This window comes from Carlito syrichta, unplaced genomic scaffold (genome assembly GCF_000164805.1).
Source record: "Carlito syrichta isolate Samal-C Ts95f unplaced genomic scaffold, Tarsius_syrichta-2.0.1 Scaffold307028, whole genome shotgun sequence".
In the NCBI taxonomy this organism is placed as follows: Eukaryota; Metazoa; Chordata; class Mammalia; order Primates; family Tarsiidae; genus Carlito; species Carlito syrichta.
Window position 1 is genome coordinate 446828 of NW_007251124.1, and position 16320 is coordinate 463147.

Sequence of the window (16320 nt, forward strand, 5' to 3'; positions counted from 1 at the left end):
ATCCTGGTATTCTGTGGTTCTCAAACTCTATGACTCTGGGAAGCCACTTACCACATGGTACTCTGTATTATCCATATCAATGTTTGTCTCTTGTTTAGAAACAAATTATTTCAGGGAAGCTATGCCCTGTTAATGCTTGTTAACTCACTGTATAGCATGGTTCCTTGCACAAACTAAGGATTTGATCGATGATAGTTGAATGAATGAATCACTACTATTTAGTAGAGGAGGTCAGTTCTTGTCAGAGCTATCAGTTATTATGTCTTCTACTCAAAGCCAAAGTCTTACAACAAATATTGTCATTATCCTTGAACTTACCCAATCATCTCTTTTCAAGGAGTCCAGTCCCAAGCCTAGACATGAGCCCCATTGCTCTCAGGGCATCTCTACTGAACCAATCCATGCCAGATTTATATTCACTCACCTTCAGGAAAGTAAAGACCTTTTGTTCTTTTTCACCATTCACATCACCTTTCTCAAAGAGCTGGAAATTGGGAACAAAGCCACCACCTGGACGCACATACCTGTAATAAATCAGAGTGTCCCCCCAAGAGAATCTAAATTATGACAAGAATGGAGAGTAATGGCCATCACCAATTCACCACAACAGCAATTGAAAGAAAAAGAATAAGAGGTTGTGGGCAGTGAAGGTGAGAAAAGACAGGTCTCTGGGAATCAAGACTTCAGACAATAGGTTTTATGGAGCTCAGAGTATTTTGAGAAAATTTGGAGGCTATATATCTATAAAATATACTTTTATATATCATATAAATATTTTTTAGATTGGAAAATATAGTTTATTTAGAAAGTAAATTAGAGAGAGAGAAGAGAGAGGAGATTCACCTCTCCCCACATCGTTTTTTTGTGGTTAGGGGAGGGAACTAAAGGTAGGGGAGGGAACTAAAGTTTAGGAAAACATGAACTGGCCTTAGCTCAAAGATCACGTGTCCAGACCATAGTTTAGCAAGGCAATGGCAAATGGCTGGAAGGCAATATTTTGAGCTTAGTCTTCTTAATTTATTTTCATTTCCTATTTTCTTTCCCCTGTGCTTCTTTTCCATTTAATCTTCCCTTAGTCTCACCATCAAAGAATCCAAAAGTAGAGAGTATTTCCAACAGAGCTAGATTGAATTTACACTCATCATGATGATATTCTTGACAAACTATTGGTTTACCACCCACCCCCAGAAGTCTCTAGAATGGGAGGGCTTCTAGGCAGAATGAGAAATGGAAATCCTGAAAAAGCCCCTGCAGGGTCCCATGCAGGCACTCACTTGAGTCCAGGAAGGATCTCTGAGTTTGTTCCAGGTTCTTGTTTTCCAAACTGGTTGCAAGGAAAGCCCAACACAATGACATCAAAATTCTTCAGTTCCTTCTGTAGTGCATTCAGTTCTGTAAGTAGAGAGTAAATGGCATGGGTAGCCTGGTTAGAAGTCCTACCTCAAGCAATGAAAGACCACTGGATTTATCCACTGATCACTATGAAGGGAAAGATTTAAAAATGCAGAGACTGAGGACATAGAGTAAAAAAACTAGAACACATGTTTTCAGAAACTCATCCAAATGACTACTGTTTTCCTATGTAATAGGAAACCAGTTATGTTCCCATAACTTGTTACAAAATGGGAATCCTTACTTTAAACACACACACACACACACACACACACACACACACACACACACACACGGATCGGTTAGTCTTGTGTGAGAGTCCTGTTTGATTTGGAAGAGAAGTCAGACTTGAACATTATTTCCTTCCATCGTTGGTGAATTGATAGACCAAACTTTTTTTTTTTTTTGAGTTGGAGTCTCACTCTGTCATCCAGGTTGGAGTGCAGTGGCACACTCGTGGCCACTGCAGCCTCAACCTGCTGGGCTCGGGCAATCCTTCTGCCTCAGTCTTCCAACTAACTGGAAATACAGGTGTGTGCCACCATACCTGGATAATTTTTGTTTTGAGTTGGAGTCTCACTCTGTCACCCAGGCTGGAGTACAATGGAAGGTTCACAGCCACTGCAGCCTCGACCTGCTGGGCTCAGGTGATCCTTTCCCCTTAGCCTTCCAAGTAGCTGAAACCACAGGTATGTGCCACCATGCCTGGTTGATTTTTTTATTTATTATAGAGATAAGGTCTTGTCATGTTGCTCAGGCTAGTCTCGAACCCCTGAGCTCAGGTAATCCCCTTGCCTCCACCTCCCAAAGTGCTGAGATTGCAGGTGTGAGCCACCACACCCAGCTCTAATTTTCTGATTTATTGTACAGATGAGGTCTCGCCAAATTGCCCAGCCTGGTCTTGAACCCATGGACTCAGACAATTCTCTCACCTCTGCCTCTAAAGTGCTGGAATTACAGGCATGAGCCACTCTGCCTGGCTTTTTTTATTTAATTTTTTTTTTTTTTTGAGTCAGAGTCTCACTATGTTGCCCAGACTGGAGTGCAGTGGCACGCTCATAGCTACAACAGACTCATCCTGATGGGCTCAGACGATCCTTTCCGCCCCAGCCTCTGGGGTAGCTGGGACTACAGGCATGAGCTAGCATGCCCAGCTCACTTTTTGATTTATTGTAGAGATGACGTCTTGCTAAGTTGCCCAGGCTGGTCTCAAACCCCTGGGTTCAGGCAATCTTCTCCCATTGGCCTCCCAAAATGCTGGGATTACAGGTGTGAGCCACCGTGCCCAGCTGACCTGGAATTTTAAATAATTTTTTCTGGATCTACAAGAATACCAAACTCTGCCCCAATGAGTACACAAAGAACATGGAAAATCTATCTCAGTCACCATAGAAGGTTAGGCTGTTTGAAGAAATGGAGCATTTTGCTGTTATCAGTTACCCAAGACAGCCCTTACACCAATCGAAGGCTACCCTGATAAAAAAAAAAACTTAATTTTGCCCTTTGTCATTTGGAGGTGCCTACAGAACTGAAATATCAAGATTCTCTCTCCTATTACTACCAGAAGTCACCAGTGAGAAAGATAATATCAGTTCCTGAAGGCCAGGTTCTAGCCTAGGAGTTGCAGGTAGGCTTTGGCATTCTTCTCTCAGACATAAATAATTTCACAGAATATCAGTATCATACAACATGTGACCCTATGAATCAATGCAAAAACAAGATATGCCATAATTGTAGCTGAACACAGACAAAACATGAACATTGTCCAAATCATAAAAATGTCCAAGCACCACCCTCTTCCTGCCAGTATGAGTGACTGCTGCTTCTTTACCAGTTACATCTTTAGCCTTAGTTTCTCCCACCTTGAAGATATGATTTATTGAGATATCACATAACTGCCCCCATTTCTTCATTTTCTGATGGCATCCAATCCAGAGTAAAGCTTTAATTCCCCGAATCCTTTCCCAAATCACCTAACACAAGCTCAGACTCGATAATAAGTTATTTCTAACACTTCTTTACTGAGAAGCCCTATGGTTCACTACAGTATAGGTTCTCCTTAAGGGAACTGACCAAGAAACTCAGCTTGTTCAGCTACAGGGGTGTTCCTGGTGGCATTTGACTAAATCTTTGGGATTAGTTCTCAAATCTAGAGATAATTCTTCTGGCATTCTAAGGAGTGACCAGGAGCAGGATTTAGGGGAGTAGAGTCATTTGATTACTTCTCCCACCTCCCACCCCCCAGTAACACATTAGTAAAACCTTCTGGAATTAGAATATGACTATCTGGCAAAGCTAGTTTGAAGAAAGTTGAAGTACGAGTTTTTACCAGGATACTGAGCTGCCAAGCCTCAATAAGTGGCCACGTTGACAAAGAGGACATGCTTGCCAGCATACTGCTTGAACTGGATATACTCCTCGCCATTGAGGGTGAGGGCTCCATACTCATAGATGGTACCTGTCACCTCTTTGTTGCAATCCACCTGGAAGGGTACAAAAATAACTATAATGATATAAGATAAACAATAATTCCCAACACCTGCGAACTTTTTCAAAGTACTCAAAGACCCTTCATGGAATATCTTGAAATTCTAAGAATTGAAGTAAAATAATTAGTTTCAGCTGATGCCACAACTAGAATTTATATCTTCTAAGCTATCCAACTTTATAAAGACAGGACAAGTACTCTATAATATTCTTCTCATTCCTAGAAAGTTAATACAATTTATTTTCATTTCCTGACAGTGCATTCTCCCCCACATCTCAATAACCTATTCCAGACATCCCATCCTTTCTAAGATGGTCTTGATAGATTTTTTTAAGATTTATCATAATAAACAAATAAATCTTATATAAATTTCTCATCTGTATATTCTATATTGTAGTCCCTCCCCTGAAGTTTGGCCCATAACACCTCTGGATCCCAATGAAGGGCCTTCCTGGTCTTGCCAATGGGATGCTCAGTGGTACCTGCAAAACTCATCATCAATACCCACTTCTTCTCATTCCTGTATTATGGAGAAACAGCCTGGAATGTTAATGAATTAGAGGTTATAAAATAGAAAGCACAGAGAGGAAAAACCTTTTGCCCATGAGTATGCAAAAAAAAAAAAAGGCAAACGGAACTTGGAATAAAAGGCTAAGATGATATCTGTTGAGAGAGGCCAGATTTCTGATGATATGGAGAAAGTCATAGAAATTTAGGGTAATTTAGGATAGGCATAAAGGCCTGCCCCGTACAGCGAAAGAATTGCCTGTGGGTGAACTCCCATGGGGATAAAGGGCAAGAAACTCTATCATCTTCTAAGTCCTGTCACCAGGACACCAGGCAAAAGCTTCTCCTTCACTGTTCTTGAAAATAAGGAGGCTTGCCCTAAGGCAGACATTTTCTTCTTTGTGTCCATACATCTGTACACATCTCTGTGTATACCTTATCCAAATATTTGGGAACATTAGCTAAGAAACCCACTATGACAGGGCGTCATCTATGTCTCCATTCTCTTCACCTTCATTCCACCTTACTTTTGTACTAATTTCCAGCATTTGCCTGTTTTGCTATTGTAATATACAGTCAGGTGGAAATCATCCTGTGAGCTGCCATTTATGTGCCTCCATTTTCCTTACCTTCGTGCTACCTTAGTTCTAGGCTCAACAACTTCTGAAGTTTGCTTCTCACATGGATAGCACCCTGTGGATGGAGATGTACTATTCCAGGAAAATTGCAGAGTTGAAGAGCTTGGTCTTTCCTACCCAGCTTTAATTTCTGCTCCAATTTGCTTAGGTCTACTTGAAGCAGTCAGCATACCCAAGAACACAGCCTTTCAATAACAAGCCAATTTTCTTCATTAGAAATTCCATATTCAACCAGGCAGCAGTGGCTGACACAAACCTGGATGCCCCTCAGAAGCTATCCTTTCAGGTGAGCTGTGATCTTGCTACAGCTGCCGGTCTTTGAGTATTAGCATCATCTTACACTTCACCTGAACTCAATAACAGAGGTTAAACCTCAGAGCTGAGGTTTGAGGATTTGCACACGTGTCAAATGGGAGCATTTTAGAAATGCAAATTCCTGGGCTCCCCCAAGATCTACTGAATCAGAAACTCTGGAAGTGGGGCCCAGCTCTGTGTGTGTGTGTGTATATGTGTGTTTTTAATTGGAGTCTCACTGTGTCACCAAGGTTGGAGTGCCATGGCATGCTCATGGCCACCCCAACATCGACCTGCTAGGTTCAGGCGATCCTTCCACCTCAGCCTTCCAAGTAGTTGGAACTACAGGTGCACACTACCACACCCGGCTAAATTTTTTTGATTTATTGTAGAGACGAGGTCTTACCAAGTTTCTCGAACTGGTCTTGAACCTGCGGGCTCAGGCAATCCACTTGCCTCAGCCTCCCAAAGTGCTGGGATTACAGGCTGAGCCACTAAGTCCAGCATTCTGTGCTTTAACAAGTTAATCAGGTGATTTTTTTTTTCTAAGTTGTATTCTCACTCTGTCACCCGGGTTGGAGTGCAGTGGCGCACTCACAGTCACTGCAGCCTCTACCTGCTGGGCTCAGGTGATCTTTCCACCTCAGCCTTCCAAGTAGCTGAAACTACAGGTGTGCACCACAACACAGCTAATTTTTTAATTTATTGTAGAGATGAGTTCTCATCAAGTTGCCCAGCCTGGTCTCAAACCCCTGGGCTCAGGTAATCCTCTCGCCTTGGCCTTCCAAAGTTCTGGCATTATAGGTTTGAGCCACCGGGCCTAACTCCAGGTGATTCTTATGTGAGCACAAGTCTGGGATTCACTGCACTGCATGGGGGGCATTTCTCCACCTTTTATAGTGGAAAGGGTCTAACAAAAATATGCCTTACAACTACCACTAAGGCTGAGTTTTTTAAATACGTTTGCCTGATTTTAAAGTTAAAATTTGTTGGTGCATCAGGTGATCTACTCAGTCTCCATTCAACACCCTTAGACACACATCCTTTGCAGGAGTGGCTACTGATATCCAGCGTGGGGGCTTTTCTGAACAGCATCAGGAGTAGCACCAAGATCTGAGAATAAATCCTTCACTGAACTGAGCTTTGTCGTCTTCTTATCGCATCACCTTCCCTAAAACTATCATTGGTGAACAATCATTTTGGCCTTTTGTACTTTATTATTCCCTGAAAGAAAAATAACAAAAAACTCTTCCTGACCTTGAAACTCGAGTACATTCCAGCACCAGTTTCTCTCCTGTCTCCCTCTGAGTTTCAGACTGAGCAACCTCTCTAAGAGTAAAAGGAAAACTTCGTTCTCTTTTTTTGTTTTTTTTTAGAATTGAAGTCTTACTCTGTCACCCAGGCTAGAGTGCAGTGGCAGCTCACGGTCACCACAGCCTTGACCTGCTGGGCTCAGGCAACCTTCTGCCTCAGTCTTCCAAGTAGCTGGAACCACAGGCATGTGCCACCAAACCCAGTTAATTTTTTATTTATTGTAGAAATGAGGTCTTGTCATGTTGCTCAGGTTGGTCTTGAACCCCTGGGCTCAGGCAATCCTCTCGCTTCCGCCTCCCAAAGTGCTGGGATTACAGGTTTGAGCCACCGTGCCTGGCTTCCTTCTCAATCGTTTTGCAACTTTAAGCCTTGTTTGCTAGATTCACAGTGCTGGCCCAAGTTACAGACCAGCATGGAAGGGACAGCTCTGGGCTATCAAGGGTCACTGGGGGAAGTAGAAAAGAGGAACACACCAGAAGGTGGCCGTCTCTCCACCTTCTCCCTGCCCTCTCCCTCCCAACACATTGAACTCAAAGAACCACTGGGTGCAGAGAAGACACAAATAAGCTACAATTGATTTAGGAAGGAGAGCCTCTGTAGCCAAGGACAGCAGTATCAGAATTTGCAAAGAAGGTCTGGGAAGGCTGGTCTTGTCCTTTGCGAAGAAGAGAGGAGAGAACTCCTCAAAACTTTGGCGGCTAGGTTGGTCATCACGTACTGAAATCAACCTGGATCCCCTGCAGGACACTCACCTTCATATTTTGCGGCTTCAGGGTCTGCTGAGCAAAGCCGACCAGGAACAGTGGGAAAAGACTCGGGGCCCAGAACTGCCAGATCATGGTTGACACTAGGAAGTCTAGGCAAGTATGAGTGCCCAGGGATCTTGGTCCCTTTTAAGCCCCTGGAGGGACCAGTTTGAAGATGTGCCCTCCAATCGCAGAGCAGCATTCACACCCCTCCCCACCTCCTACCACCCTCCTGCCCCTGAGTGCCTCAAGACGTCAGACCACCCGTGGTCTGGAGGGAACGCGGAGGCTTTTCTCTTTGGAATCCAAAGTGCTGTCCCTACCCTCTCTAAGAGACTGGTACTTTATAGGTACTGGCTCCATAACCAGGAAGTAAAACCACTGCCACTGGATCAGAATGTGGATCTCCTCCTCCTCCTTTCCTTCTCCTCCAACAAAACGGTCCCATGTTTTATATGCAAACTGAAGTTTGAGAAGCCTTGCCTAAATTATTGTAATTATCTCTGCCCCCTATTATTCTATCATCCTGTTTTTCACCTTTCCTAAAATTATTATTGGTGAACAACAATAGGATAGCAACCAGAAAGATGCATAAAATTATTTGGATTGGTGAAGAGGGCGCAGAGCTGTTTTCTCTGGTTACCTGCCTATTTTCCTCCCATCCATTGCTTTTCACTGCCAGCTTACCTTTACCAAACTTCCCTGGTAACTGAAGTGATAAGTTCTTCCTCCTCAGTTCTAAGCCCTTTGTCATCCTGCCCAGCCTCTTCCAGGTTCATACAAAAGCTCTTCTCTGCCTCTTGGAGCTGAAGTCTGGGTGGGGTTGAATTCTTGTGATCTCTCTTGGAATATAAACTTTTTGTTATCTCAGATTTCTGAGTCCCTCTCCAAAGCCTGTAATCTGTGGCCTGAACACTGAAACCTGATCCAGTCAGGCAGGTCCTCAAGGCCCTTAGGGTAGTCAGGCAGAAGGGTTTCCTCTTACAGTACAGACCCACACACATTCCCATGCTCTTAAGCTTTCTTCTGCTTTCAGTTTTTAAAAATGGCTGAACCTTTGACTATGAGGCTATAGAGACCATTGAGCTTAATGCTTGTCTGTGCCACTGACTAGCTCCTTGACTCTGAAGAAGTTAATGTCTTTACTTCTAGTTTTCTCATCTGTGAAACCAGAGAAATCATATTGAAAGGGTCCGCTGAGGCGAGATGGACTGGTGCCAGTGCTGAGGCCACAGGAATAGCGCAAGATTGTAGAAAGAAGTAAACAAAGTAAAGTTTGGAAAAGGGACCGACACTCAGAGGCAAGTGTGGCATTGAAGGGCCAAGAAATGGGTATATTTAAGGGCATTTGGGGTAGGGGGATTTTGGCCCAGAGGAGTGTCAGGGCTGCACGTCTTTGATGTTGATTGTAGTCACATGAGTCTTAGATCTTGAGGATGCCAGACATTAGCATCTCGTGCCCTCAGGTGGTGGGCTAGATGGAAGGAGACAATGGGAGGGAGTTTTCCAGTAAGAGACTTTGTCATATATTCGCAATACACAAACTCCTTGACTAAAAGGTGGTCTATTATTTCTATGACTCTGTCCTTGTCTTGCACCTGATGGAGATTTTCTAAGGGGGTGGGGTAGGCTGCTGCTTGGCCTGCAGTGAAATGTCTGAATGCTTCCTAAAACCTGCCTATTAAAAACTTATCTATCAAGCCGGGCTCAGTGGCTCAGCCTGTAATCCCGCGCCTTTGGGAGGCTGAAGTGAGTGGATTGCATGAGCCCGTGGGTTCGAGACCCGCCTGGGCAGTGAGAACTCATCTCTACAATAAATCAAAAAATCAGCTGGACGTGGTAGTGCATGCCTGTAATTCCGGCTGCTTGGAAGGCTGAGGCGGAAGGATGGCCGGCGCCCAGCAGGTCGAGGCTGTGGTGGCCGGGAGGAGCGGCCACTGCACTCCAGTCTGGGCGACAGAGTGAGACTCCAACTCAAAAAAAAAAAAAAAAAATTATCTATCTATGTCTATCTAACCTGTGCTAGATTCAAAGTGTGTCGGGGGTAAAGTCTAAGCAAAAATGGCTATGCTGAGGCAAAAAGCCTACACTAAACTAAGTTTATTCTAGGTTTCTATAGGTACCTCCTTTTAAATATTATCTCCTTTTCAGGGCTATTAAATGTGATAATAACTATAATGCATTTACTCCATGCCTGATACAGATAAGCAACTAGAAGTGTATTCACACAGCTTTATGTGTGAGGAAACTGAAGCTCAGAGAGAGAGATAACATTTCAAAAGTTATGAAGTTTGTAGTAGAGAAATGAAGGCAAACTCCTGAATCCTACTCCAGAGCTTTTGCTCTGGATCCATATGGATCATAATTGTTGTCACTAAAGTTTTACTGTCTGAGACAATTTATAATACCCCAAGGATACAGAAGGACAACTTGTATTAGAAATGGAAAGGAGACATCACTTCAGTTGTACTGACAGTGAGAAGTTGAGAGCACATTATGAACAATTTAATGCTGATAAATGTGTAAGTTTAAATGAAATGGGCAAATTACTAATAGACTGCAACCAACAATAATTGTCACAGAAGTAAATACAAAATGTGAATAACAATTTAATAGTTGAAGGTCATAGAGCAACTCTGAGCTTCTAGAGATATCTGTATTTGTTTTAAAGGCTCTGAATAAACTTGGAATTGGTAAGATATCATTTGGTCAGAACATCTACTCCTGTCAGTTTCTAGATGAAGCTCATGTTCTTAGATGAAATAATTTTCTGTTTCTAATATTGTAATTAAATCTTGAAGCCTATTGTTGTCAGGTTTCAGAGAATCAAGAACCTCTTGGTATTATAATCATAATGTAATAGTTTCAGTTTTCCAGAGAGGGTGAGAAAGTGTTTATAGTTTTCAAAAGATCTTTAAAATTGCTTGTGCATCTTCCACAAAATTTATGAACTTCTACTACTCTAAAACATTACTCACTCAAAAAATGTTTACTGAGTTTCTAATAAATAAAACTAGGTGCTTTATTAGACAAGTCAGACTGTAACCTGGACTCATAGAACTTATACCGTGTGAAGCAAATAGACAATAATAAACTAAATATTATTTAATTAAAAAACAAGAAAGTTACAGAATTTGATAAGCTCTGTAAAAGAAAAATCAGGTAACTAGGAGTGAATTACAATAGACAGAGGGGTCAGAGAAGGTCTCTCAGTTGAAGTGACATCTGAAGGATGAGTAGACGCTTTTCAAGCAGACAACAGCTTGTGTCAAGATCCTGGGATGAGCAAGAACACTGCGTGCTTGAGAAACAGAAAATACCAATATGGCAGGAGAGTATGACTCTAAGTAAAGTAGTATAGAATACATCTGGAAAGAAGAAATGCAGGGGTCAAGTTACATAGCCTTGTAAGTCATTTACATTTTATGTTAAATCCTCTGAGAAGATTTGAAAATTGTAAATGGAGAAACAATATGATTCTATTTGACAGTGTGCTTTTTGTTTGTTTTTTGAGACAGAGTCTCACTCTGTCGCCCAGGCTGGAGTGCAATGACATGCTCACGGCCACCCCAGCATCGACTTGCTGAGCTCAGGTGATCCTTCTGCCTCAGCCTTCCCAGTAGCTGAAACTACAGGTGTGCGCTACCATGCTCGGCTAATTTTTTTTTTTTTTTTAATATATTGTAGAGACGAGGTCTCACCAAGTTGTCCAGGCTGGTCTCGAACCCCTGGGCAATCCACTTGCCTTGGCCTCCCAAAGTGCTGGGATCATAGACTTGAGCCACCATGCCCGACCGATAGTGTACTTTGTTAAAAGTTCACTTTGCCTGCTGTATAGTGAATGGACTGCAGGGGGCCGAGAATATAGACAGATAATTTCCTTTTCTTCCTCCTTTCATTCATTCATTCATTCAACAAATATATCTTAGGAATCAGTTGACATCCTCACTGTCTTCCTTAGAAATTGCCTTGATTTATTAATTTACCTTTTTAAATGTATTCCATTCACAGGTAGAAACATTATTTCAGATCTGATTTGATCAAGCAAGAACATACTCTTTCGAACACTAACCAGTAAAGTCCAAAATGGCATTATTATTTCTAGTATATTTGAAACATTATTGGTTCACTTGTTTTAATTTTCTTATTTTTATTGGTTTACTTTTGGTTTAAGGTCAAGAAAATATCAACCTAAGTTTATATGAACTGTCACTATAGTGTTGGTGCCTATTATTGTCTATCCAAGCAATTGATCTTTTAAATCTTAATTCTGTATCTATCATATTGGCTATATTTATCAGTTATCAATGATCTATATGTTGAATCAGTATATAGATTGTGAATCAGTATATAGATTGTGTCTTCTACCAAATAAAATATGTTTGTAGGCTAGAAATAAGCCAAGTGCAGAAGCTTATGCCCAAGCCTAGAGTTTTTTCTTACATTTCCTAGAGTTTTGTCCTACATTTTCATCTTCTTTTAAATTTAAATATGTATTTTTCTTAACAGAGAAGAAAGAAGAAAAGTTTGCATTAAATGGCATTACATTATCTTTGTCAAGGACTGATATGATATAATTTTCTTCAAGTTCTGTATTATCTCTTTCTTGTTCCTTTCTGCTATGATTTAGCTTGAACACACATATTCACAAGAAGTTAGTGCAGGGCTAGTCCGAGGAAACTACAATTGCCTTGGAGATAATGGATCATCCTGGTTGTTGCCACCCTTAGAAGACAGGGACTACAAAATGTATAGTTTCCCAGAAGCAAGCACAACAGATGACATGTAATGAATTTTTTTATTAACTTACTTTGAATGAGCAATTAATCACACCTTAGAGGAGTCAAGATTTGAACAATGCCAGCCTTGTTCTCTACTATTCCAGTGATGGCTTTGGAAGGGCCTTCTTATCAGCTGATTTGCTGATTCTGAATTCACTGAATCTGCTTTTCTCCTATTTTTTCCCCCATTTCTACACTTTATACCCTTTGCCATCTCCCTTTACTCTCTTCTTTTCTCTCTCCCTTTTGTTCATGGGGAAAAAAAACTGAATTTATGATTTAAACAGACTTGGTTTTGAGTTATTTTTAGCTATACAATTTTGGGCAAGTTTTTTAATTTTTCTGTGTACCAAGTTTTTTTAATATAAAAAAGTATAGCAATAATGACTTTTAAAACAAAGATTGAGTAAGAATTTTTATCTGGAAATGCCTGGCCCATAGTAAGAACTCAATGAGCGTTAATATAAGTTCCATTATTTCTTTCTCTTCTTCATTTTTTCATTACCCTTCCTGCTCCATTTCTCTCTTTCTTATTTATCCTCTAATCTGCTCTATTCCTTTTCTCTACATCAGTTTTAAGAAGTTGTTAGGTAGTTAGGCAGCCATGAATAGAGGACGAAGAGGGAAAAGGGTAAGAAATGGGAAGCCAGCTGACATCTAGTTATTTACTCATTTTAGAAATTTTCTTTCATGATGAGCTGGGCCAAATGCAAAAACTGCTTGGATTTAAAAAGTACCTTTTTTTTTATTTTTCTGCCCTTAGGAATGTGGTTTATCCCCCCTTCCTCGATGTAACCTGTTAAGGAGGCTGTCCTTACCTAATAAATCACTGCTACTATTTGAGGGAAAACATCCAGTCATATTAAACCACCTAATAACCAAGAGGCAGAGAAACTACATATCTTTAAAGAACCATCTGCAAACCTAGATAAGGAGCAATCTTGTTAAACTCTTTTGAAACTCTCTAAAATTCTAAAAGTGTAAGCTCTTTCCCTTTATGACATTTGATTTCAGACTTATGTTTTATGTTAATCATTAGTTTCATCTTATATACTAGAGCTCATTGCATGTATGAGTAACAAATCATGAAAAGATAGAAGATGTGTAGCCCCAAAATTGATTACAGACACTTGTAACTTTAACAAGGTAACATTAATAATATCTGAACATCCATTCAAGTCAAAGGTCACATGAAGGATTTATGACCTAACCATAAATAGGGAAAACAAGCCTAAGAGGGACTTGAGACCAGAGACTAAGACAAAGAATAGTAAACTATAAAAATCAAATCAAAGAAATAAACGGGACTGTCTCACTCTCTGAACAGCCCGCTGCTCTTGTTTCTTAAGAATGCACTAGCTTGCTTTAAAGATTCTGCTCTGCTTTACTTGCTTGCAATAAAACTCTGCCTTACTGTCCTGAGTTTGGTGTCATGTCTAGTGATTTGTTCATGAATAACCAGCGAACCCCAAACCAGCATTTCCAGTGACAAAGTCCCCCCCCCCCCGTCCCTAATAGCTCTTTACTAAACTTTTTGTTCAGGAAAAATGTAAACACATACAAAAAGTAGAGGGGGTATAATTAACCTCATATGCCTATTTCCTACTGCAACCAGGTCAATACAACTCATGGCTAATTTTATTTTATCTACATCTACAAAAGCTTCTTATCACAGTGCCCACCCCTGCACATGTACACATACACACCGAGTTAGTTTCAAGTAAATTCCAAACATCATATAATTTCATCTATAAATATTTCTTGCCTCTTCTGATCTTATATAGGAAGAAAGTCAGCTTTGTTCCTGGTATGTCCCTGCAATATCTGCGGGGAGTTTCTATATCAAGACCTGGTGTTTTCCCAGTGGCCTTGACACCTTTCCTAAGTTGCCAAAGGATGAAGGGTTACAGAGTGGGAAAGGAGAAGCCAAATTGTCCCAGCCTCTAGTTTATTGTTCTAAATCAGATTTTTGATTACATGGATAGACTGTTGTGGCAACACAGTTGTGGATTTATCCAGCAGCCTTGTGACTTTGATGAGGCAATCTTTCCACTTTCTGAGCATCTGCTTCTCATGTACATAGTTGTGGTGTGGAAACCATGATCTATAGAACACATCTGAGCTAAAAATGCCTTGATTCTTACTCCCATTTTTTAACCATGTAGGGGTAAGAATGGGTCAGATCAGTTCCAAAGGTGGTCAGATTCTCTCAAAAGCTGAGAAAATAAACTGTCAGCCTTAGAAGGGATTTTGGTGATTTTCTGATCCAACTCCTTTTTTGTAAATAGGTAAACTGAAGCCTATAGAGAAGTGATATTTCCTCCCTGCTAGTGATGGTTTGCAGTGTGTGCTGGTGAGATAGGGCATATTTATTCCTTCCCTGGGAGCAGTAAGACTCTGAGTCATAGGCTGGAGAATTTTCAGGCAAGAGCATCTGGTGAATGTTGTAGGCTACGCAAATTCTTGTAGTTGGGCATGGACATGGTGCACTCTCTCTCTCCCCCGCACCTTCCTCCGGCCCATTAAGGCAGGGGTAATAGACTAGAACACTGCCTAGGGGAGTACACATTATTCCTCTCGCCCCCTTCTCACCCCAACCACAAAGAAACAGAGTTCTTCCTGGAGCAGGTGGGGGGGGGATGCTTGGCATTAGTGACAGACCCTTCAGGAAGACTGTGTGACAAGGCCAGTTGCCTCAGTGAAAGTTCAGTTTTAGTGCCACAACCAATCTACAACAGAGGGGAGCCCCAAACTTGATAATGTTTGGGGAAAGAAATCAGAAAGTTGAGAAGACGTGAGGATTAAAATTAAGAAGACAGTCAGTGATCTTTCTAGAATTAATTGTCCTCCATTTCCAAATACATATATTATGAGGATCTGAGCCCTAAAGGGTGGAATGACAAGTGGATTTGAAATAAAAATTCAACTTTATGGTCTAGTTCTATACTACTATGAAACTTTGGCCAGGTCACTTTCCCTTTCTAAGCTCACTTTTCCATTACAACTTTGAGCTAATGATGCCTGTCCTACCCCTGTAACTGGCTGATTGTGAAGGTGAAATGAAATTATTGATGTGAAAGAGGCTGATAAACTAAATTCTACATAAACATAAGAGATATTAACTTAAATTGGTAGAATTGGAGTAGACCCTATACTTCATGTTTACAACTCAGAGTAAGGAAAAACCTGGAGATCTGGGAGAGGATACCAGATGCCAAGGAAGATTGTCTAATTCAGGAGAACAGTCAAGTAAAACCAAAGAGTGGATAGACATCTCTAAGTCAGATTTGGGTGGTTGCAGAAGTTGTGGTTTGAATCTGAGATGAAGAGGTGTCCTGCATCTCAGAAAGAATCAAATGTTTCCTTTAGGGTCAAAGGAACTAAAGACAAATCTGTTGTCAAATTTCAGGTAAAATTAATTCATTAACAGACTCTAGATTAGGGAGTCTAAAAGGTTTCGGTCAGTCTCTAGACTGCCACTCACTAGCTCTGTGACATTGTGTAAGAAACTTATTCTCATAAAAATACTGCCTCAAGAAAAAATTAGAATCTGATTGGGAAAAATAGGCAGCAATTGAGACATATTGATTTTTCCTACCCTGGTCTTCTATCATATTTAAGATCATGGACTGTTTGTAATTATAGGATTTTAAAATCAGGAAGTGACAGAACATATGGTTTAAGTTAGACCTGGACTGACTTTTTAGCCTTGATCTATGACTCAGGTCACTCACAAACATTCCCATCTAAAATCTTGTTTGATAAAATTGATAAAATTGCATTTCTTGCCTTTCAGTGGGAATTCTCTGTCCTTTCAAATTATATATATGTATACATAATTTGCATTCTATGTAATTATGCATATTTAATATATTATGCAAATTATACGTACATATAATTTGAACTAGGGAAGATGAGATTTCAAAGTTCTCAGCACACTTGACCTTCAAGACAAAAAAATCTAAATTGAAAGGGTGTGTTTTGAGGAAAGCAAAGAATTTTTTTTTTTTGAGTCAGTCTCACTCGGTTGCCCAGGCTGGAGTGCAGTGGCCATGTTCATGGCCACCTCAGCCTTGACCTGCTGGACTCAGGTGATCCTTACCTCAGTCTTCCAAGTAGCTGAACTCACAAGTGCACACCACCATGCCTGGCTAATTTTT

General features: G+C 40.9%; 1 protein-coding gene across 1 annotated transcript in view; it reads right to left on the bottom strand.

The window, feature by feature from the left end:
• GPX6 (glutathione peroxidase 6) overlaps positions 1-7472 on the bottom strand; it is an 8814-nt gene extending 1342 nt beyond the window's left edge. The window contains exons 1-4 of the mRNA XM_008063778.1: positions 7386-7472; positions 3722-3875; positions 1275-1392; positions 425-524 (exon numbers count right to left, since the gene is read on the bottom strand). Of these exons, the coding sequence (XP_008061969.2) occupies positions 425-524; positions 1275-1392; positions 3722-3875; positions 7386-7472 (459 nt within the window). The remainder of the gene's footprint in view (positions 1-424; positions 525-1274; positions 1393-3721; positions 3876-7385) is intronic.
• Between the last annotated feature and the right edge of the window lie 8848 nt (positions 7473-16320).